The 24,353-nt window shown below is 41.8% G+C and overlaps 1 protein-coding gene across 2 annotated transcripts in view; it reads left to right on the top strand.

Moving 5' to 3' along the window:
• SCARB1 (scavenger receptor class B member 1) overlaps positions 1-22,820 on the top strand; it is a 216,167-nt gene extending 193,347 nt beyond the window's left edge. The window contains exons 9-13 of one of the 2 annotated variants that reach the window (XM_082244084.1): positions 3,457-3,530; positions 13,231-13,282; positions 14,130-14,276; positions 17,422-17,547; positions 22,648-22,778. In XM_082244084.1, the coding sequence (XP_082100210.1) occupies positions 3,457-3,530; positions 13,231-13,282; positions 14,130-14,276; positions 17,422-17,547 (399 nt within the window). In that variant the 3' untranslated portion in view covers positions 22,648-22,778. Of the gene's footprint in view, positions 1-3,456; positions 3,531-13,230; positions 13,283-14,129; positions 14,277-17,421; positions 17,548-22,647 lie in introns of both variants that reach the window. The other variant, XM_082244085.1, reaches the window with a different exon arrangement.
• Positions 22,821-24,353: the final 1,533 nt, after the last annotated feature.

Genomic DNA, 24,353 nt, shown 5'->3' with positions numbered 1-24,353 from the left:
ACTCGCAGGTGGGAGGAGTACTCTTCTTTCTCTATCCGCTAAGGTTCAAGTCACCACCTAATAGACCGAACCCTTATTTTTCAGCACACAGGGGGCCCCTTCCTGCCTCTGGCACGCAGGAGAAAGGACCTAACCCATTTAGGTCATCTGGGGGTTCCAAGAAGATGTGTTTTGGTAAGCCGAGAAAAGGCCCCTCCAGATCTGCAGACAAATCTCCATGCATGAAGGGACGCCCTCACCCATATCTGCGCTGGGGGGACGTCGTCGTTTTTCTGTCCGGAACCCAGGACCTCTTTAATTTAGGACAAATGGGCCCACGAGCTGCTCCAATCGGGTTATAAGATCAAATTCAGGTCCCGACCGTTGGACAGATTCTTTCCTTCCAATCTATGCTGATCTTCAGATCAGTTAAGGGTATCTTCGAGAGGCAATATGAGATCTACTGTCGTAAACGGTGCTTGTTCCGGTTCCCTCTCAGGAACGCTTTCAAGGGTTTTATTCAAACTGGTGTACTGTTCCCAGGAAAGAAGGGAAAGTGGGTCCAATTCTGGACCTCAAGACTCTGAATCTCTTCATGAGGGTACAGAGGTTTCAAATGGAATCCATTTGCACGGTAGTGACATTCCTACACCGATGGAACTTTTTGGCCTCTATCGAGGACTCTTATCTGCACATTCCTATTGACGCTGGACACCAGCATTTTCTTCGCTTCACTGTAGGAGAGGAGAGATTATCAATTTGTGGTGTTATCCTTTGGTTTTGCCTCCGCCCCCAGGATCTTCACCAACGGGTTTGCTCCGGTATTGGCATTACTGTGTCTGCGGGGGATTGTGGTACTAGGGTACCTGGACTATCTCCTCTTGAGAGGAGACTCCCACTCAGTTCTGCTGGGCGATCTGTCAATCACTGGACCATCAATTTTCAGAAAATCTGCTCTGGTCCCAGCCTCCAAAATGGTTTATCTGGAAAGGACTTTGGACTCGGCCTCTGCAAGGGGGTTTCTTCCCCAGGAAAAGCTACAAAGTTGCAGAAGGCAATTCTGTTGCGGTTATCCAGCACTCTGTCCTCATTGCGGACTTGCATGCGAGCTCTAGGCCTGATGGTGTCTACCTTCGGGGCGGTTCCGTTTTCTCAATTCCACACGAGACCTCTGCAAAGAGGTATTGTCAAGTGGAACAAGGATCCAAAATCTTTGGACAATCTGATTTGGTTGAGTCAAAACGCAGAAAGTGCTCTTCTGTGGTGGCTCTGTTCCTTGGCCCTGTGTCAGGGCAAGCCCTTCCTTCCATTGTATTGGATCGTGGTATCCACCGATGCAGGGTTGTCCAGTTCGGATTCAATCAGACAATGACAGTGGAGAATGGACAGGCGGATTACTTGAGTCTTTAGGTGTTGGATCAGAGGGAATGGTCCCTGCACCTGGAGGTGTCTCACCTGTTGTGTGTCCGGTGGGGGACACCCGATGTAGACCTGTTTCTCGGCTCAACAAGAAGGTACAGAGGTTTGTAGCCAGGTCTCGGGATCCTCTGGCCGACACGCCACAGACGCACTGGTGCCTCAATGGGGGTCAGTATTGGCTGATCTATGTGTTTTCTCTGCCGCGGCTTCTGCGCAGGATGGAAATGGAAGGGATTCCAGTCGTTCTGGTGGCCCCAGGCTGGCCTCACATGTTTTGCAATGCAGATCTGGTAAGGTTGGTTGCCGATGCTCCTTGGAGACTTCCTCTCAGGGAAGATCTTTTTTGTCTCAAATGGCGATTTTCTTTTTTTTTTCCTCATCCTGCTTTAGTCGCTGGCTTTAACAGCATGGCTGTTGAAAGCCAGGCTTTGGAAGGATAATGGTCTTTCTGACTTCCTACACTGTTCAAGACTAGAAAATCTGCTTCCAGGAAGATTTATCATCGTACGTGGAAATCGTACATCTCATGGTGTGAATCGATTAAGAGGCATCTACGCTCCTTTTCAGTGGCTAGGATATTGGCTTTCCTCCAAAGACGGGTTAAGCAGCGGTTGGCCTTGGGTACTATTGAAGACCAGGTGTCGGCTTTGGTGGTGGTTTTTTCAACACCCTTTAGCTACACGTTCTTTGATTCGCACTTTTATCCAGGGAGTTTGTCATGTGGCTCCTCTGATACCGTTCCGTTACCTCAGTGGGATCTTAACTTGGTACTGTCTGTTCTTCAAAAACCTCCCTTTGAAAACTTAGGGAGATTCCTCTGCTTACTGTCACAGAAGGTAGCCTTTTGGTGGCTATTACCTCTGCCTGCAGAGTGTCTGAACTGGCGGCACTGTCCTGTCATTCTCCTTCTCTGGTGGTCCACAGAGATTAAGTGGTACTTCGACCTAATCGGTCGTTTCTGTCTAAGGTGGTTTCTGATTTCCATTGAATAAAGACATTGTGCTGCCTTCACTTTTTCCTAAGCCCAAGCATGCCAAGGAAATTGCCTTGCATTATTTGGCTGTGGTTAGGGCAATTGGGTTTTGCCTGGCAGTTACTGAGTCTTTCAGGAAATCTGACTCTCTCCTTTTGTCCTCACGGAAGACCTCGGAAGGGATTGGCTGTGTCTGCTGCGACCATATCCAGATGGATCAGGAAGACGGTGGTACAGGCATCTTGACTTAAGGGTCAGGCTCCACCTCTCCCTCTGAAGGTGCATTCTGCTAGGGTGCTGAGTGCCTCTTGGGCCTTTCGCCATCAGACATCAGTAATAAAAGTTTGCAAGGTGGCAAATCTGTCTGTGCACACGTTCACTAATTCTACAAAGTAGATGTGTTGGCATCCCCGGATGCTTTTTTTTTTTTTTTTGCTGCAAGGTTTAGCAGGCCGCGGTTTTAAAAGAGCAATTTTTTCTGAGGGTGTAGGTTTCTAGGTGAGCTTCAGTTGTTCCTGGTTAAGCTCCATGTTACCTGGTTGGCTAAGTTTAGCCTTTGGGGAACTACATTCTTTCTCTGTTCTTTCCCTCCCCTCATTCAAATACTGCTTTGGGACTTCCCAATGGTTAACAAGAATATGGCGCTGCGTCTGTCATGACCGATGGAGAACTGGATTTTTGACTTTCCGTAAAATCCTTTTCTCTGAAGTTCATTGACAGACGCAGCACCCGCCCCACTATTTGAGTGGGTTGGGGTTTTTTACTTCTGACACTGCTTCAAACAAAACTGAATCCTATAGCAGTGAGTGGGTATATGCCTGCAGGGACTACCCCATAGGTGTGTTTTTTTTTTTTTTTTTTTTTTCCTGCCTAGTGCCCTACTCCTGTAGGAGTCAGCATAACCCAATGGTTAAGAAGAATATGGAGCTGCGTCTGTCAATGAACTTCAGAGAAAAGGATTTTATGGTAAGTCAAAAATTCAGTTTTTTGATTTTTAGATGCACTTTGTTGGTACTAGATTTATATGCTGCTATATAGCATGTTGCTACTTTGTAATGCTTACCCTATTTCACTTTTTATTGTAGCTTACAGGAATCCCCATGAATTGTTCAATCAAGATGCAGCTAAGCACATTAACAATGGGTGTTAGTGGAATTCCGTAAGTATTTCCATCTTTCTGAGGATTAAAGTTGTATGACCATTAAATCCAGAACGCTCGCATTTTGGAGAAAGTTGCCGCCTCTGAATTAAAATGGCACTGCATCAGAGTCCAATTGCAAAGCTTACAGTGCTTTTAATAACTATCTGGTTTCTCTACTTTGATGTTTCCACGCTTTGTAGTGTTACGGCCTGGAATTAAAGTATATCTGGGACTTTAAATCTAATTTGCACAACCTACTGAATGGTTTCAAGTTGAAAAATATTTGTTGTGACGCAATGCCTAATTATCTAGAAAAGCCAACCTTTTATTGTTGGCATAATTCTCTCCTAAGTCTATACTGCTACATGTCTTTTTTGTTATCAACTTGCCATGTGTGCTCCTAAAGCTTTCCGTAGATGATCAAAAATCAGCTGGTTCAGTAAAGACCAGGCAAATTTAATTCATTCAATGTAGATAGAAAAAAGCTGTGCTAAAGTGAACCAAATGGTAAGTATTGTGCAATACACCAATCTAATGTTATGACTAACAAAATGCAAACACCTGAATTACCAAGAATGCATCAAATGATAGTAAAAAAAAAATGTTTAATATATATGCTACTTGTGACCGCTAGAAATCACAAAGCATGTAAACAATATAAATAAGTGAATAACTAATAAACGTGAATAATTAGTCCACAAGTGAATAAAACATAATCTAGTCCCAAAGATGAAGAAATCCAAAATAGGGAAGTAGAAGTGGATGAAAGTGAATCCAATAGCTGTTGTCACCACGGTGCTCCCACAAAAGTGACATTCAAATCTCCTTACCAGATACTGGTATATACACAGCCTTGTATATGGCTCCTCACAGCACCACTCTACAGAAACACTTATTCCAGCAAACCCCCAGGATTTTTACTTATTTAATGCATTCTTGGTAATTCAGGTGTTTGCATTTTGTTAGTTATTACTTAGTCGTAACATTATTAGATTGGTGTATTGCACAATACTTACCATTTGTTTCACTTTAGCGCAGCTTTTTTCAATCTACATATTTGCTTGGTGTTGTCTCACTGTAAAGCTGCTGCTCCTATATATATATACAAATTTTTGCCTTAAGCGTGGTTACTTAATTTTTATTTAATTCATTCAATGGCTGGTCCTACTCAAGTGAAGCCAATTTAATAATTCGCTTCTCTCGAACGGGAAGGTTGGAAATTTTTTTTATTCAGTCTGCGCATGCAGCTAATCTATTGCAGCACTGATGAGTGCATTCTAGCAGTGGAGGAATCCCCACTGTCTGCATATAATAGCACAGCAGGGCTACATCTGTCCACCACCGTTATGTGGATGAGGGAATCCATTCTGTTTCTTTTGATCCGCTTGCTGAAAAAGGTCTATCTATGGCCAGCTTTAGTTTGGCCATTAGACAGCTTATCAGCTCTATCAGATAGGCAGACCATCAAAGTTTACATTTTGTATTATTTGAAAAAAGGTGTAGTTCCTGTTCGTAATTGTACAGGACAAAGACTGTATTCTTTGACACACAGAGACCTTCAAAAACTGTTAGATATTTTCCATAAAGAAATAGAATGGGATATCTTGTCTGGATTACTCCAGAAAAGATTTTTGCTCCTTGAAAGATTTGCCAACCTGTCCTTTGCGGAAAAAAGGGTCTGTTCCTGTGTTTAAACTTAAAGGAGAAGTTAATCTTTTTAGGGAGAAAAAAATTTACATGCTTGCATTTATTTATTTTTTCCCACAGGAGCATGCAGAGGATTGCACCTGTGATCAGTGGATCACGGGTGCAATATCGGGCTCCTGCGGACAAGCCCTACAGCTTTCAGCCCATACCCCTGTAAGGCTGTCTGTTTGAAAGCTGCAGGGCTTGTGAATGAACTAAGAGCGTGCTAAGTGCCCTCACAATTCATTGAACTACAAGCCATTTGCCACGGTGGCAGACCCCACCCTGCACAGCCACGCTGTTTTTGAAAAGTGACAGTGGGCATGGGAAGAAGGACCCCTGCCTGCTGTCATGGAGGTATTGGTTGGGGGTTGCTGGCATATGTTACACATTACACCCTACATATTGGTGTAACATGCACTAAAAGATAAACTTCGCCTAGAAGACTGAGATCGCAGGACCTCTCACTGTACCAATTGAAGTTCCTTCATTCAGGGATTCTGCAGGTAAAGTTTGAGACTCTTCTGAAGGCTCTTAATTGCTCTTGACCACTTTACCCAGGATTCACGTTCAGCCCTCGATTTTGGCATAAGACTTTGGATACACAGCCTATGAAGTCTTCTTCAAAGCCCTCTTTCCAATGAAGGGGCACCTTCACTCCTAAGAGTAGGGGGACATCTCTTATGGTTTGCCTCTCTCTGGGTCGGCTGTCCCAGACCTGTGGGTTCAGTGGGTGGTTTTTAAGAGGATGCAAATTATTTCAAACCCTACCCCCATCACCGCTTTCTTTTCTCAAATCAACCAAAAACTACCCAAGGACAGTCAGATTTGCACAATGCGCTGAAAATTTTCTTGTCCCAAGGCACAGTTGTGCCAGCACCTCAGACAGGGTCAAAGGATTCTATTCATGTTTACTGTATCAAAACCCAGCAGAGGTATGCATCCTTTTCTGGACTTAAAATCCTTCAACAAATGCCTCCGAAATCCAAAATTTTGCATGGAATTTGCAAGGTCCGTAATAGCCTCCCTGACATGGGGAGAATACCTGGCATCCATAGACTCCCAAGATACCTTTCTGCATATTCCAGTTTACCCACCAAATTGTTGCTTTCTGCACTTTGTAGTGGCAAACCATTTCCAGTTTGTTGCACTGCCTTTGACTTCTCTTGTGGTTCTAGCACCTCTTGTCCTTTATGTAACCTGTGACCTGAATGAGTTCTGAGGACTTCATTCTCCTGAAGAACTCTTCTCCTTTACTGCTGTCTGCAAATGTCCACATGACAATTTAGATGCACCAGGCCTTGAGTTGGGTGATCAATTTCCAAAAATCTGCTCTCCAGCCTTCTCTTCACCTGAAATACTAGGGCCTGGTCCTGGACACCTCCATAAGGCAAAGATTTTCCTTTCAGAAAAGATTATTTATCTAAGCCCAGATCAAGATTTGAAACAAAAGAAACCTCCCACAATGAGATTTTCCATGAGTTATGGGCCTCGATGGTAACCGCCACCTTTTTTTTTTTTTTTTTGGCTGTACCATTTGCCCAGTTTCATTTGAAACATCTTGTTGACCTGGAACAAACCTGTTCGGCCTATAGACCTGCCCATGCTCTTGTCCAGTCAAGCAAGGAATTCCCTATTTGGTGATCTCCAGCACAGCCTTAACAGTAGGGAAGTCCTTCCTTCCTTTTCATTAGCCACTCTTTCAGGCTGGGTAGAAGTGTACCAGTCCCTCACTGTCCAGGGAACATGGTACCATGTGGAAGCCAACTCCCCCATCAACATCCTGCAGCTCAGAGCATTATGAATAACTCTGCAACACTGGACTTCCCTTGTGCAAGGACACCCAATTACAGTCACTTAATGCCACTGCCAGAAGTTATGCAGTCTTGAAGGAAGCAAATCAGATGGAAAGTCGCTGTCCAGTGATCCTGCAACCTACATCCCAGGATTGGACAACTGTAAAAGCAGATTAGCTCAGCCACCAGTTTGTATCAAGGGGAATAGGCCTTTCACCCAGTTATCTTCAATCTTGTATGTCCGAAAGGGGGCACTCCAGATGTAGACCTCCCAGTCTCCAGATTAAAATAAAAACTACCTTTGTTTGTGATCAGGACCAAGGATCCTTTAGCTCTGGCTTCAGGATGCCTTGATAATTCCCTGGTCTTGGTTCAGGCTTGTATATGTCTTACCCCCCAATACAAACACTGCCTTGTCCATTCATAAAGACAGCTAGAGGAAGAGCGATTCTCATTGCACCAAACTGGCCCAGAAGAACCTAGTATATAGACATACCTAGATTTTATTCCCAGAAATTACGCTTTGACTTGCATTCTGGCCTTCCTACAATCAGGTTTTGACCAGACTTTGACCCTCGGCACGCCTGAAAGGACCTTTTTGGCTTTGCAGTTCCCTTTTTAAAAACCCTTTTATTCAAGGTGTATCTCGTATCCTTGCAGTACCCTGTGCTTCCTTGGGATCGTAACTTGGTTCTCTCTGCCCTGCAGAAACCACCTTTTAAATCCATCAGGGATATTCCTTTGTCCTCTTTTGCAAGCCTAAGCCAAAGTGGCCTTTGTGGTTGCTATCACATCTGGCAGCTCACAGGGTTCCCGTTCCTTCTCCTTCGCAATGACCGTGCAGTCTTGGTGCGGGTGGGGTGGTCCGGTGCTATCCGGTTGTTTCACAGCGATTTAAAGTGGTATTTCATCCAAATCCGTCCTTCCTTCCGAAGGTGGTTTCCAGTTTTTATTTAAATGAGGACATTGTGTTACCCTTATTGTGTCCTAAGCCTAAACATCCTAAGGAATTTGCATTGCATACTTTGGATGTGGTTCGGGCAATCAGGGTGTACTTGGTGACTAAGTCTTTTTTTGAAAGTCAGATTCACTTTGTAGTCACGGATGAACCAAAGAAAGGGCTGCCTGCCTCTGCTGCGACTATTTCCAGATGGATCAGACAGACGGTTGTGCAGGCTTATTCAATTAAGGCTCAGGTTCCTCCTTTCCCTGTTAAGGTGCATTCTACTCGGGCGCTTAGTGTGCTTTTCGCCATCAGGCATCTGTGGTTCAGGTTTGCAAGGTGGCTACCTGGTTGTCTGTTCATACTTTCATGAGGTTTTAAAAGGTGGCTGTGCTGGCATCTGCAGATGCTTCCTTTGGCCGCAAAGTTTTGCAGGACACCGTTTTAAGGGTACTTTTAGTCTTCCCTTGAGGGTGTTTAATGTTTTCAGGTGAGTCTCATCTTGTTGTTCTGACTAAGCTTACTTGAGTGCCTTACCAAGCTGACCGAGGCCTGGCCGAGCGGATGCTGACGGATCGCCTCACGCAGCCAGATCAAACCAAAAATTGAGGCCGCGACTTTGCGGCCTACTCACAGCTGACGCCACTGGCTGTCCAAGTGACTGACAAAGCTGTCCGAGTGACGGACCAGGCTTTCCGAGCTGTCTGAGCTGCTGATCAAGCTAACAGAGCTGACAGTCTCTACCGGATCAGGCCCCAAATTTAGGCCGTGGCTTTGCGGCCCACTCGCGGCTAGCTGACCGATCTGTTGACCAGGCTGTTTGAGCTGCTGACTGGGGCAATAGAGCAGTGGATGGGCGTCCACCCTCCCCCCCCCCCCCACCCCCCCTCGGGGACAAGGCCGTAGGGGCCTTGTTGTGTGGGGGTACTCTGCCTGCACGTCGGCGTCACGGTGGGCCCCTTCCCTTTTTCTAAGGGGCTATGTCCTTTTATGCCCCTTATGGTGGGCGACCCTTGGGTCAAATAGGTGGTCTTTTTGTGGACCTTTAACCAGAGTCTCTTTGCGGGACTGTTGTCAGCGACCTTCCCTGCTTATTATGTTCTCAGGGTGAGCTTAGCGTATAGCTACTCTACTAGGTCTGCATCCTCGCACTTCAGGTGCTCTGCGGTGAGGATGATTCTTTTTTACTGCACATGCGCATGCAAGGGCGCTGGTGGATGCACGGTTTGTATCGGTGCAGAAATTTTTAACATGGGGGCGCCGGTCCATCTGGGGCCCGCAAATCCCCTAAAAGCGGCAAAGGTACTCCCTTTCCCGCCTACTGTGACAAAATTGTTGTGAGTCAGTGGAGTTCTACACGCAATAATGGTAACCACGCATGGTGTGGCTAAAAAGCTGGTCTGCGGATCAGGCTTCTAAAAAGGTTCTAAGATTTCCGCCTATTTCGGTCTTTGTTGGATGAACTGATCAAAGGACACACAGGTTGGAAGAGTACTCTACTCTTCTTCCTCTATCCGCTAAGGACAAGTAACCGCATAATAAACGGTGCCCTTATTTTTCAGCACACAGACAGCCCCTTCGTGCCTCCGGCAAGCAGGAGAAAGGACCTAAGCCTTTTAGGTCATCTGGGGCAAGAAGACGTGGTCGGTTAAGCCCAGAACAGACCCCTCCAGATCTGCGGTCAAATCTGTCTGCATGAAGGGAAGCCCTTACCCGTATCTGGGGTGGTTGGTTGTCTTCTTTTTCTGTCAGGAACCAGGGACCTCCTTGATCCAGGACAAATGGGCCCGCAAGCTGCTCCGATCGGGTTACAAGATCAAATTCAGGTCCTGAATCAGACAGATTCTTCCTGTCCAGTCTACGCCTATCTTCAGATCGGTTAAGGGATCTACGATGGGTGGTACGCGATCTGCTGTCGCAAAGGGTGATGGTTCCGTTTCCCTCTCAGGAACGCTTTCAAGGGTTTTATTCAAATCTGTTTACTGTTCCCAGGATAGAATGGAAAGTGCGTCTAATTCTGGACCTCAAGGCTCTGAATCGCTTTGTGCGGGTACAGAGGTTTCGAATGGAGTCCATTCGCACGGTAGTGGCGTTCCTACACCAAGGAAACTTTTTGGCCTCTATCAATATCGAGGATGCATATCTGCACATCCCTATTTACGCTGGACACCAGTGGTTTCTTTGCTTCACTGTAGGAGAGGAACATTATCAATTTGTGGCCTTACCCTTTGGTCTCGCCTCTGCCACCAGGGTCTTCACCAGCATGTTGGCTCCGGTATTGGCATTATTGTGACAGCGGGTGATTGCTGTACTAGGGTACCTGGACGATCCCCCTCTTAAGAGCATACTCCTACTTGGTTCTGGTGGGCGATCTGTCAATCACTGTACGAACTCTGCACTTGGAAACCTGTGCGTCCAGGGGACCTGGACTCTGAAAGAGTCCAGACTTCCAATCAATATTCTAGAACTCGGAGCAATAAAGCTTTACTTGAAGCAATAAAGCTTTACTTGAGTCACTGGACAAATTGTCTGCAGGGTTGTCCATTTCCGATTCAATCAGACAATGCCATGGCCGTGATTTATGTCAATCATCAAGGGTGCACCAAGAGTGTCCTGGCGGCCCAGGAGGTGGCCAAGATCCTAAAATGGGCAGAGAATTTTGTTCCAGCCCTCTCCGCCATGCATATCCCCGAAGTGAACTGGCAGGCGGATTAGTTGAGTCAGATGTTTGATCGGGAGGAATGGTCCCTGCACCCGGAGGGGTTTCACCTTCTGTGTGTCCAGTGGGGGACACCCGATGTAGACCTGTTAGCTTCTCGGCTCAACAAGAAGGTACAGAGGTTTGTAGCCAGGTCTCGGGATCCTCTGGCTGATGCCAGACTCACTGGTGGCTCCTTAGGTCAGTATCGGCTGATCAATGTGTTTCCTCCGCTGAAACTTCTGCCAAGGCTTCTGCGTAGGATAGAGGTGGAAGGGATTCTGGTCATTCTGGTGGCCCCAGACTGGCCTCGCCGGTCTTGGTACGCAGATCTGGTAAGGTTGGTCGCCGATGCTCCTTGGAGACTTCCTCTCAGGGAAGATCTGCTGTCTCCAGGGCCAATCTTCTATCTTGCTTTAGTCGCTGGCTTAACAGCATGGCTATTGAATGCCAGGTATTGAAGGATAGGGGTCTTTCTGACTCAGTGATTTCTACACTGAAGGCTGGAAAATCTACCTCCAGGAAGATTTGTCATCGTATGTGGAAATCGTACATCTCATGGTGTGTTCGATTTAAGGTTCATACATGCTCTTTTTTCAGTGGCTAGGATATTGGTTTTCCTCCACATAGGGGTTGAGCAGTGGTTGGCCTTGGGTACTATTAAAGGCCAGGTGTCGGCTTTGGTGGTGGTTTTTTAACGCCCTTTAGCTACGCTTTCTTTGATTTGCACTTTTATCCAGGGAGTTCGTCATGTGGCTTCTCCAATACGGTCCCTGTTACCTCATGGGATCTTAACTTTGTACTGTCTGTGCTTCAAAAACCTCCCTTTGGAAAATGTTAGGGAGCTTCCTCTGTCTGGATGGGCGGCGCTGTCCTGCTGTTCACCTTCTCTGGTGGTCCACAGATATTAAGCGGTACTTTGACCTAATCGGTTGTCTTCCTAAAGTGGTTTCTGATTTCCATTTGAATGAAGACATTGTGCTGCCTTCACACTGTCCTAAGCCCAACAATCTCAAGGAAATATCCTTGCATTCTTTGGATGTGCTTTGGGCAATTAGGGTTTACCTGGTGGTTACTGAGTCTTTCAGGAAATCCGACTTGTATAGTTGTTTGTTTTTTATTTTTTTTATTGGTTGAGCCAGATGGACTTGTCTTTTTCAACCTGACTGTGGAACGAAGAAAACCCAACCATATAATCCTATACCTGCAGTTGATCCAGAGAAAGGTGAAAAAACCCCAGCAAAGCATGATCCAATTTGCTACAGTGGGGGGAAAAAATTCCTTCCTGATCCCCAGAGAGGCAATTGGATATTCCCTGGATCAACTTTACCTAAAAATATTAGTACCCATTTATATTATGTACACCAAGGAAAGAATCCAGGCCTTTTTTTTTTTTAAAGCAATCTAGTGAGCTAGCCAAAACCACCACTTAAGGGAGTCTATTCCACATATTCACAGCACTTAATGTGAAGAAACCTTTCTGTATTTGGAGACAATCTGTTTTCCTCTAGTTGACCTTAAAGTGAAGAACGCAACACCAAGTTCACTATATGGACCCCTTATGTAAATATACAAGTTGATCATATCCCCCTTAATCTCCTTCTCAAGAGAATAAATGCCGTTCCTCTAATCTTTTCTCATAGCCGAGCTCCTCCATGCCTCTTATCAGTTTGGTTGCCCTTCTCTTCACTTTCTCCAGTTCCCCGATAGATTTTTTTTTTCTTGTCCTCACGAAAGAACCTTGGAAGGGGTTGGCTGTGTCTGCTGTGACCATATCCAGATGGATTAGGCAGACGGTGGTACAGGCCTATTCACTTAAGGGTCAGGTTCCACCTTTCCCTGTGAAGGCGCATTCTACTAGGACGCTGAGTGACTCTTGGGTTTTTCGCCATCAGGCGTCAGTAATGCAAGATTGCAAGGCGGCAAGTTGGTCGTCTGTGCACGCGTTCACTAAATTCTGCGAAGTAGATGTGTTGGCATCCACGAATGCTTCTTTTGGCCCCAAGGTTTTGCAGGCTGCTGTTTAAAAGAGAAATGTTTCTCTTTGAGGGTGTATGTTGGGTTTAGGTGAGCTCCAGTTGTTCTGGTTGAGCTCCATGTTACCTGGCTGGCTAAGTTTAGCTTTTGGGGAACTACGCTTCTTTTTCTGCGTTCTTTTCCCACCCTTCATGCAAATACTGCTTTGGGACGTCCCAATGGTTAAGAATATGGAGCTGCATCTGTCAATGAACGACAGAGAACTGGCTTTTTGACTAACTGTAAAATCCTTTTCTCTGAAGTTCATTGACAGACGCAGCACCCACCCCTCTTTTTCTGAGTGGGTTGGGGTTTTTTCCCCTGATACTGCTTGCAACAAAACTGAATCCTATAGCAGAGTGAGTGGTTGTATGCCTTCAGGGACTGCCCCATAGGCGGAGGTAAAGATTTTTCCTGCCTCATCTTACTCCTGTAGGGGGCAGCATAACCCAATGGTTAAGAAGAATATGGAGCTGCGTCTGTCAGTGAACTTCAAAGAAAAGGATTTTATGGTAAGTCAAAAATCCATTTTTATTTTTTTTTCCTCATTTTGAACCCCCCCCCCTTTTTTTTTTCCAGACAAACTGGGAAAATGAAGACTGCAGTTCTTCCACTCTTGTGGTTTTCAGAGGTAAGTCTGCCATAAGATTAGATTTCAGTTCATTACATAAGTGCATTAAACACACTACACATTTAGTACTGTACTGCAATTTCCTTTACCAACATTTTTTTTTTTTTTTACTATTAAGCCTACCCTGTGTGTAGGGTATATGTGTTGTTGTTTTTTTTTTTTTTTTTTATTTAAGAAATTGAGAGCTGGAGCTGCATTGTGGTTTAAAGAAAATTAGCTTTGGCACCATATTTATTTATTATAGCTCAAAAAAAAAGAAAAAATTAAAGGGGCACTTTTTAGTATAGCATCAAGTCAGTTAAACTCCTGGGATATTGATCTGATCCGTTAAGTAGCAGAGTGGTTTGTTAATCGGTTTCAGCTGCTTTGGTGTTAATGAAATTAACAGAAGGTGCACTAGATGGGCAGCAATGAGACTACCCCAAAACAGGAATGGTTTTACAGGTGAAGGCCGCAGACCTTTTTTTTTCTTTTTTTTTTTTTTTTTTTTTTTTCCCTACTCCAATTTTCTCAATGTTTTTCACTAGTTTTGCATTTGGCTAGGGTCAGTGTCACTACTGGTAGCATGAGGCGATACCTGGACCCTATAGAGGTTGCACAGGTATTCCAACTCCTCCAGCATGGCACATTAATAGGTGCCATTGCCAGAAGGTTTGCTGTGTCTCCCAGCACAGTGTCAAGAGAATGGGAGGAGATTCCAGGAGACAATTACTCTAGTAGAGCTAGACAGGGCTGTAGAAGGACACTATTGTCCATACTAATGTGTTCTCCAAACCCTGCCTATTACCCTATGTTTTTTATATTCTGTTAAAATAATTTGATGTATTTTGCTTCCTTTCCCTTGCAGAGTGGGTATATTGATGGTCCTGTGTATAATACCTACTACAACACCCTGATTGTTCTCCCTATAGTCATGGAATATCTGCAGTACATCCTCATTGCCCTGGGACTCTGTTTTATTCTCGTAGCTGCTGTTATTCCATTTCTTAATCAGGTAGGAAATTATGATACCTCCCCTCAATTACACCATAAAGAGAAATGGTACCGAATTGTAAAGCCCTCTGAAATCAAATAGCCTCAAGGGTAAATGTAAAAATTGGAGGGCTCATTTTATGAATACTGGTTAAGAAGGGATAATTACTGTTTTCAGTCTTTGGTTGGAATGGTTAGTACATCTGCAAGGTTTTAATTGCTTTGTGTCAAGTTAAATTTCCTCTTTGTTCCTATACTGGTGACACCCTGTTAGACCCTGACCAGCAGGGTGTCATCAAGACACAAAGTGTGGGGAAAGTTTCAGTGCAGAAGACCTTAAAAACCTCACAGCAGTTCTGAACCTTCCCTGCTGTAATTGTGGTTTTGTTTCTGTTGAAGAGAGATCATTTGAGTTTCCTGGGGGGAGGGACAGACTAAATAATATTATTATTATTATTATTAGTTATTTATTAATAATAATACAACATTAGCGGAAAATAGAAAAGATATGTAAAGTCTGATGTAGACAGAGGTTAATTACTATAGGTAAATGGAAACTGGGTATTAGTCATTGAGACAATCGGGGGGGGGGGGGGGGGGGAGCTAAGAATTTTATCTGTCTTTAGACTGGGTAAAAAGTGGACATAAGCATAGGTGGTCCCTCTGGTGTATAACTTTGGTTTAAAAGTGGTTCAATGACCATAGAAAATTGGGCATTACTTAGATCGAATGCAACTGTAGTAACCCGAGCTACAAAACGGCAAGGGTCCCGTTCCTGTAAGACACTACAATGTGACCGATTTTCGGTCCTTAGGGGCTGCAATGTGTGTGGGGTTTGTGGTGTGTGGGGGGTTTTTTTTTTTTTTTTTTTTTTCATTAGTTTCTAGCAATGTGTAAATTTTCAAACATTCAGCAAATGGTAGTTTGTTTTTGTTCTATTTGTTCCATTTGTGAAACCTTTCCATGCTGTATTCTGATGCCACTGAATTGTAGCCTGTGTGTATACAGCTATTTTCTATAGAAATACATACTGGTAAGAATCACTCTTGTCATGTTGAGAAGTTTTTTACTAAATATTTATTATAAATACCCATTTGTGCACACTTTAATACAATAGTAGACACACATGCAGTCAAGTGTTTCACTTTGTAAAAACTTTTTATATTAGATGACGCATGCTTCAATAACCTACTTTACGGAATTACTTTTTGTTGCACAAATCCATCTTCATTTGCATTGTTCTAATCACTGTATAGCTGTGTTGTCTTTCTAATATGTCTGTTGTGTTCTTGATGTCACTGATTTTGTGTGAAAAGACTCGAGTTTTGTGTATTTCACGCTTGATTTGCATCTCTCGCAAAGCACAGAATGAAATTTTTCCACCAAAATACTAAATTTACTAATTATTATTTTAGATGCATTTCAGTTGATCTATTCTATTTTACACAGGGATTGTTCTGAATTACAGGAATTCTAATTTGTATTGATCGCGTTTTGTTTCCCTAATTCCAATGTTCTAGATTTTATTTTAAAATGTTCAAACTTTAGGGTACTTACAAGAGTTGGTACTAGGCAGATTCCTTTTTTAGGCCCTTTTTTTTTTTTTTTTTTTTTTTATCAAGGTGCCTGGTACAGTTAGGTGAATCTTTTTGCAGGCTTCTTGATAAGTGAGACACAATGAACACTCTAAAACTGCATAGTTCGCAGACCTCCCACTATGAGAAAAGCTTAAAATACGTGGATCCAAAATCATTTGCAGTCTTGTGTATTGGAAACTGCAAAGATCCGTTGGCATGTGGTCTCAAGTGATAACTTGACAGCATTGTGATTTTAATTTGCACATACAGGTAAATGCAATGCAATAGTGCAGTAATCGCTTTAAAGTGTATCTAAAGCTATTGCTTCCCTATTTTTGAATAGTGATGAGGAGTTGGAACCTTTCAATTGTTTTGTGTCCTTTGTCCCTACTATTAAAGCACTGCATTTCTAGTGGTGACTACTATCTCAATGGGAGTGAAAGTGAGGGGGAATAGAAATAGAAGGGAAGTTTCCCAATGGGAACATTTTGTTCTAGTGAGTGGTCGAAGGGGCGTTTCCCTCTTTAAAAACAAAAAGCAGCTAAATTCCCTAGGTACTTTATAGGCAACATGTTTTGTTCATAAAATCATATCTTTGTATGGTTATCCGATGGAAGGTCAGCGCTTACAGAATGCATTGGGTTTATCCCAGTATTGGGGACCTACTGTATAAAGCTCCAGTTGATGACATTGCTTTACTCAAAATTCTACAGACAATACCCCATAATGACAACCTGAAACAAGTTTGTTTGAAATCTTTGCAAATGTTAAAAAAAAAAAAAAAAAAAAGTACATTTGCCTTTACCGTGACACTCAAAATTGAGCTCAGGTGCATCCTGTTTCCATTTATCATCCCTGAGATGTTTCTACAACTTGATTAGAGTCCACCTGTGGTAAGTTCAGTTGATTGAACATGGCACACACCTGTCTATATAAGGTCCAACAGTTTAGTCAGAGCACACAAACCAAGCCATGAAATCCAAGGAATTGTCTGTAGACTTTAAATCTTCTAAACGTATAATCTTATGAACAAAATTGTAACCTATGTTGCCTGTATAGTTTCAGGGAAATTTAGTTGCTTTTTGTGTTTAGTGAGGGATGTTGGTCGGAGGTAATACTATTCTCAATGGGCACATAAATACAAATGACATCTTTTTTTGTCAAAGGTTAGCTCTTGAGAGCTTTGTATTGCTGCCAGCTTTTTTTGTGACATTTGCAGTCTTCAAAACACCCAAACTTTTTTTTTTTTTCTTTTTGCATAATTTTAATTTGTTTTTGCATTTGGAGGTAGTTTATATCGAAGCCCATTTTTTTTGCTCTAGATTAGTGTTCAGCCTTGTAATGCTGACCTCCTTCAAAATCATTAGTCAATGCCAGTCTTTAAAAATTGGCTCTTCATTTGAAATGTGTTTAAAAAAAATAGGAACAGTTTAAAATTTTAGATTTTAATTCAAATACGGTTCTGCATTATGTGATTTGTAATGCCAATTCTGGCAGAAATTAGGGTTTCCTTTTTAAAAAGTGTTTTTTTACAGTTGTTTCGTTTTCACCCTACATTTGAAATGATGAACCAGCATAATTATTTTTTAGGAAAAGGTCATCTTATTTTGGAATAGTAATAATAAAAAGTTTGATGAAAATCTTGAGATCAGTAAAGCCCAAACAGAAAAGTTGACCTCTTCTAATGGAACAGTGCTGCTGGAAGCCAGATTATAGGTGCGTACAAAGTCAAAATAAAGAGCAACTTTTTTGTATATATATTTTTTTTTATTACACAATTTAAATAACATTTTAAAATATTTCACGTATAAGCCATTTATAATAGTAATCAATGGAGATGCTAATAGGAAATGGCATCCTATACTAATATTTAGTTCTAATCTAGGTTTTTTGCATGCCTTTAGAATTGTTTACTACTGACCCAAATGCATGGATACTGTACAGTATTGTCTAAAGCATTTGAATAGCAAATATGTTTTAGAATGAGATACTCATTGACTTCAAACAATGCCTGTTCACTAATAAGGGGAGGGGAAAATTAAGTTGACCGCAATCTTTGGGCTCCGATATAAGGGGATAAGGTTAATGCACCAGGGTACTCAAGACACAGTAGTGTTGTAAAGGATCATGAAAGTTCGCTTACAATCTGGAAAAATTGGATTTCAAATGTATTGTTCTACATTAACAACACTGCTTTATAAAGCCAACGGTTATGTTAAAACATCTTTGGTAAGATGTTGATCTATACAGAAACAAAACTTGGAAGTGCTTAGGAGGTCTTGCTGTGGGAACACTGGTAGTGAACATCACAAATGTGTAATGTGAAAATATTTAAAGTGTAATTCTACTTTTGCAACCAAATTGGGATATCACCTACTTTATATTGGATAATCTCACTATTGTTTTCGCTGTTGTGAAATCAGCAAATGCACTTTTTTTTTTCTTTCAAAAAGATGTGCAAATAAAATAACTGTTTTTTTAGTTAACTTGGCCTTTAACCACTTTAGCCCCGGAGGATTTGACTGCTCAATGACCAGGCCCTATTTTGCGATTCGACACTGCTGGACTTTTAACGGACAATTGCGCAACGATGTACCCAAACTAAATGGACGTCCTTTTTTTCCCACAAACAGAGCTTTCTTTTGGTGGTATTTGATCACCTGTGCAATTTGTTGCGCTATAAACAAAAAAAGAGCGACAATTTTGAAAAAATAAACAATATTTTTCATATTTTTTATATGAAATTCTCAAAAAAATAATGCAAAAATCTAAATTTTTTAACATTTTAGGCCAATTTGTTTTCTGCTACATATTTTTGGTAAAAAAAATCGCAATAAGCGAATTTTGATTGGTTTGCACAAAAGTTATTGTGTTTACTAACTATGGGAAAGATTTATGTCATTTTTATTGTTGTGTTTTTATTTTTTTTACTAGTTTTTCCTTTTTTTTGTGGGACTGCGACATTGCGGCGGACAGATCGGACATTTTAGACATTTTTAGGGGTACCAGTGACATTACTACAGTACTCAGTGATTAAAAATATGCACTGTTACTGTAAAAATGACACTGTCAGGGAAGGGGTTAAATGTGGGGTGTGATTCTAACTGGAGGGGCATGGCTTGTGAAGTAATCAGAGACATGTGATCCTATATAGCAGGATCACCTAGCCTCTGTGATCACTTTAGGGAGAATGACAGATGCCTGTGTTTACATCAGCCGTCTGTCCTTCTCTCTCTTTCTCTGCTGCCAGAGATTGCGAGTGGCCAGCGGCCACCGGAGCTGCTGGTCACACGTGCTGGCTCCACAGGTAACGAGCGGGGGTGGTAGCGCGGTGGCGCGCGCCCTCGCCCCCTACAGTCTCCTGAGCAAGCGACGTAGGGCTACGTCGATTTGCCCAGCTGCGGCAGAGTGCCACAGTAAATGTACGGTGGGCAGGGCGCAGGTTGTTAAGCCTTATTGGGCAACACTATAGAGAGAGGTAGCCCCAGGGCAGGGACTTCTATAGTGTTTCCTATTTGGAATAAACTTTGTTGTGACATTATCGGTGTGCAGCGGCCTCCCATTCCTGCTTTGTTAGGACATTGGATGGCTCTGATAGTTACGGTCATTCAGCATTCGGGTGGCCATGGGAAGATCCGGCTTCAGAGCAGAGATGAATGTGTCATGTCATCTGAAGTTTTCCTCTATGTAGAGGGTACTTATGAGTTTTTTTTTTTTAATTTTACTTTTTTTTTTACAGGTACTTGTATAGCTCTTTATATATTAATCATTCACATGTTTACCCTAGTTAGTTTACTCTGATTACCCGGTCTGTATTGTGATGGCAAATATCATTAGTTGTATGCTAGATTTGAAAACAGACTGTCTTAACAAATAGGAACAGTTTTAGAAGCTGGCCTTCTGCATTGTATGTAAATGAGGGGAAAGCCTGTATGTCCCTCTCTGCACAATTTGAAAAGCAGGGGGAATGCAATCTGTCCCCACTGATAGAGTAGCTTGCAGGGTGCCTATCCCTGCTCCAAGCACCTAGAAAGTCTTTAAAAAAAAAAAAAATTAGGTACGCTGTGTGAATAGGATCAACAATATACATGGTGGGATTTTCTCAAATTTGACTGCAAAATTGGAAATGCACTTTAAACTTCCAAATATGTGATCTGTGGACTCCATACCCACTTTCTATGTATTAAACCAGTGTGAACAGGCTGCTAAGTTTTTTGAGTGCTGACAACTTGGGACTAGATAGGCTGCAGTAGCAAAAACATTCGACTGCTTAACCACTTTAGCTCCAAAAGGTTTTACACCCTTCCTGACCAGGCCATTTTTTTGCAATAATGGCACTGAATTACTTTAAATGACAATTTGCGTGGTCATGTGACGCTGTACCCAAATTTTTTTCCCCACACAAATAGAGCTTTCATTTGGTGGTATTTGATTACCACTGCGGTTTTTTTATTTTTTTGCTCTATAAACAAAGACTATTTTTAAAAACACAATTATTTTTTTTGTCTTCCTTTCTAGCAGAACGACAATCTACCCTGTTTTACATAGAAAGAGCGCCGTTCTGCCTCTCTCCGAATAATCGCCAGGTTCCTGGCAGACATTGGGTCCGCTGGACCCACTGATTGGCTCCAGCTTTGATCAGACGACCCTGACGCAGTATATGTATGCAGGGCGGTCCTTAAGTGGTTAAAGTGGTTGTGAACTCACATGTATTTGATTCTCTTGGTTTTAGGTCCCTTTTCAGTACAGTGTGTTTTTTTCTAAAATTTTAATGCAAAATACCTTCTCTGCCGGGCCCTGCTTCCAGTCATGTGGCTCTGCTTCCCTTCCTGAGTGAGTACAGTGGGAGGGGCTGAGATTGCCCTATAATGAATGCAAGCTAGCATAGGGAGGTCAGGTGTCTGCACAGCAGGGCCCTGAAAAGAAGGTATTTAGCAATAGAATTTTAGGAAAACCTACACACTACAGAACAGGGACCTAAAACAGAGGATCAAATTAATACGTTTGTTTATTTTACAAGTGCAGGTGCAGGGAATAAAATTACACAGGCATGGGAGGGGGGGGGGGGGTGATCTGCTCTCACTCAGACTACAGAACTGACGGGGGGGGGGGGTAGGAGAGATGGCTGGATGACAGAGGCATGTTTAACTACCCATGCTATCTGAGTTTAGAGGAGGAGACTGGAACAGGCAGGATCAGCCAGGTATTGTAGAACATAGAAAGGGACAATTGACATGGCAAAAGCAATGTGCCATATCTTGTGCCTTAAAGGGACAGGAGTGTGTATGTATGTATGTGTGTGTATATATATATATGTATGTGTATATATATATATATATATAATATATATATATATATATATATATATATATATATATATATATATATGTGTGTGTGTGTGTGTGTGTGTGTGTGTGTGTGTGTATATATATATATGTGTGTATATATGTATATGTGTGTATATATGTATATGTGTGTGTGTGTGTGTGTGTGTATGTGTATAAATATATATTTTTTTTCTTACAACCACTTTAATCAGAGTTGATTAACTTACAAGTTACCATTATTCTATCTATAAAAAGACATCGCTACAAAGGTCTGTATACCATTATGAATGTCAGTCATTACTGAATAAGACCCTAACCCAAGTTTGACCGTTTGAATTTGCAAATATTTTTTTTGTCTATCTGGGTAGAATTGAACAAAATCTCTGCAGGACATGCACATTGACCCATGTTTGGTTTTGTGAAGCCCAGCCCATTACAGAAAGATACCTGTTGATCCTGCGAGTTCCCTGCTCCCTCTAGTGAGCGGACAATGCAGTCTCTGCTGCCCTGAGTCTCAAATAGTGTTTCCCCTGCTGGCCTACAAAGATCCTTTCCTGGTCTCCATAACACAAGGGAGAGTTGTTCTATAGTATAGCAGTAGGATATTGGACACGGCTGATGACACTTCTTTCTGTGCTTGATAATTGTGTATATTAATATACTAACCCATTAAAACACCTTAACCAATACATGTGTTGCATTGCCACTTGTTTGTTTCATTATCATGTATTCCATTTTTCCATGCAACATGTTTATAGCCTGTGCCATTCACTATCATATGTATCACACTTCCATTGTTCCAATACAAAACCCAATGCAGTTTCTCTTTTGTCTTCATTAAAAATGTAATATATGCACCTTTTTTGAAACTTGGTAAACCTCTTAAATTTTATCTTATTCTATATATATTTTTTTCTTTATTCTTATGGCCAGGAGTGAAATGGCTGCCATGTGAACACCACAAAGGAAAACCCTATACTGATGCTGTCACATAAGACAACCTTATTAGATGTATACACTGCATTTTTAAAAACCCATATAAAAATGGCCAATAAAATTTGATTCAACAGAATGTTAGAGTATTCATAACAAGTAATCGTTCACTAGTCAGATTACGTATGAATCCAACCAAGCAACCACTGTTAAAGTGTAACACCAGCCAAATTGTTTTCTTGTTTTGGATAGGGTGGGGATGGGTAACCAAGTCAGTTGCCTTTTTTAATGTGTGCCTTTGAGATTTAGCCTCCATTCCTGTCCCAACTTGTCATTGGAATTGAAGTAAGGGAAAATCTCAACAGGGCTCCAGAACTGGCAGAGAATCAATTATTTTCCACTCTACCCAAAGCTAATAAAAACATTTGGTTGTAGTTGCACTTGAGTATTCTGCATCCTTTTATTGCTAATTTGGTGTTTTTTTTTTTCTTTCTTTCTTTCTTTCTTTCTTTTTTTTTTTTTTTTTTTTTTTTTTTTTTTACTTTTTTATAATTAGAAACTGGACAATGTCCTGCAAGATACAGATGAAGCGACTGAATCTGATCAAGATACTGAAGCTGCAAAACTTCTTGAAGACCCAGATTTTTCACCTCAAACCTGATATATCGCCTTTCCTACATTAATGGATCCTTTAAGAGTCCCCTCCTGAGGAGGAGGTCTTTAATCACTTAAGTTCAATTGTCATTGGATAAGGATGCAGTATCTGCACTAAAGAACTTTAAAAATCTCACCACAGTGCCTGAAGAATTTGTGCTAAAGACTGACCTTGGATGGCTTTAAATGCCATTCGCTCATGAGAAGCCAGGACACTAGGAAACTAGAATAGTATTATGCACAGTGGGGTGATATACTTGTGTACAGTCAGCTATTTTAGTGTGGCCACACAGCTACATACTCACATTTCTATAAACGCCAGTGTTTTTCACAGTTCTCCTGCTTCCAGAGAAGAGGGTTCACAATTTTAAGCACAGTTTCTTTGTTTAAATGTATTTAAGCATCCCAGGTATGTTTTTTACAGTGTAGTACTTGTTTGGGCCGTGAAAACGTGCAGATAAGTTTCCTGTGCATGAACTTTCAGTGAAATGAATGGAATCCACAGTATTTTTTGTTCACCTATGCTTCAATATATTGCAGTATATTTAAAGCCATTTAAAAATAGTCTGCCCTAACGGAACACCACATGGATCAAACAAGTATTGCTGCTTTAAACGTTTTGGGCCAAGCTAGCACAATTAAAGCCAATAAATGTGTATTCTGTAATGCTGAGATGTCTAAAATTACCAAAGTCACACTTCTTAAAAGGTAGAATGGCATTATCCAGTTTACAGTTCTGCAAAACATTCCAAATTTATAGTATTAAGTGAACAAGGCCACTTATTGTTTTCAATGATTCACACAGCTTTCACCTAAGATGCACATTTCTAAATTTTAATGTGGCTCTTTTTTAGTAAAAGTTGTATGGGTTTTCGGTGAAATCACTTCTAAATGGAACCTAATATCTTTTGGGGCTTTAGGCTATAGAAAGACCAGCCCTGCAATGCTGGAAAGTGTCATCATGTAGCACATTGTAGGATATGACTTATTTAATAAACCACTTGAAGTATTTTTAAATGATGATTTTTTTGCAGAAGCTACAAGCTATAATGGAGTCTTCTAGCAATGCACACTTCCTGCACCATAACTTAATGTTTAGCCTTCACCCTTTACTAAGTGTTAACTGGAGTGGAAGAAAAAAAACACTGATCTTTTCTCATGTTACTAAGTTTCCTAGGCACTTAAGGCTTGTTCTGTAGCCTCATTCCTTTTGTCCCATATTGTCTGTCTTCCTTTTTTCTTTCTTTCTTTCTGCTCAGTAAAGGTTTCATTTTAATTTATTTTGTTTGAGACAGCTTTTTTTTTTTTATCGGATCTTATCAAGCAATAATTCTGAATTATCAAACTCAGGGTAATAAATGTGCCAAAATCCTTAAGCTGCACCTGACGCACATACTTTATGAAATACATGTGCCATAGTTGTGCATGGGTGCTAACCTTCCAATGACTATTTTGGAAAGGGGTTTGGCAGAGTGGAAGGCATTGCTTAAATTATATTTACCTCTGCAACCCTTAGCTGAAAATCCCATTGGGTTGTCCCTATAATCCCCACACTACTGCCTTGATCTCCCATCTTTTCTTGCCTAGCAGCACCTGACATGTCTTGTA

Source organism: Pelophylax lessonae (assembly GCF_965119305.1).
Source record: "Pelophylax lessonae genome assembly, chromosome: 1".
NCBI classification, from domain to species: Eukaryota; Metazoa; Chordata; class Amphibia; order Anura; family Ranidae; genus Pelophylax; species Pelophylax lessonae.
This window is presented reverse-complemented; position numbering and strand designations above follow the sequence as displayed.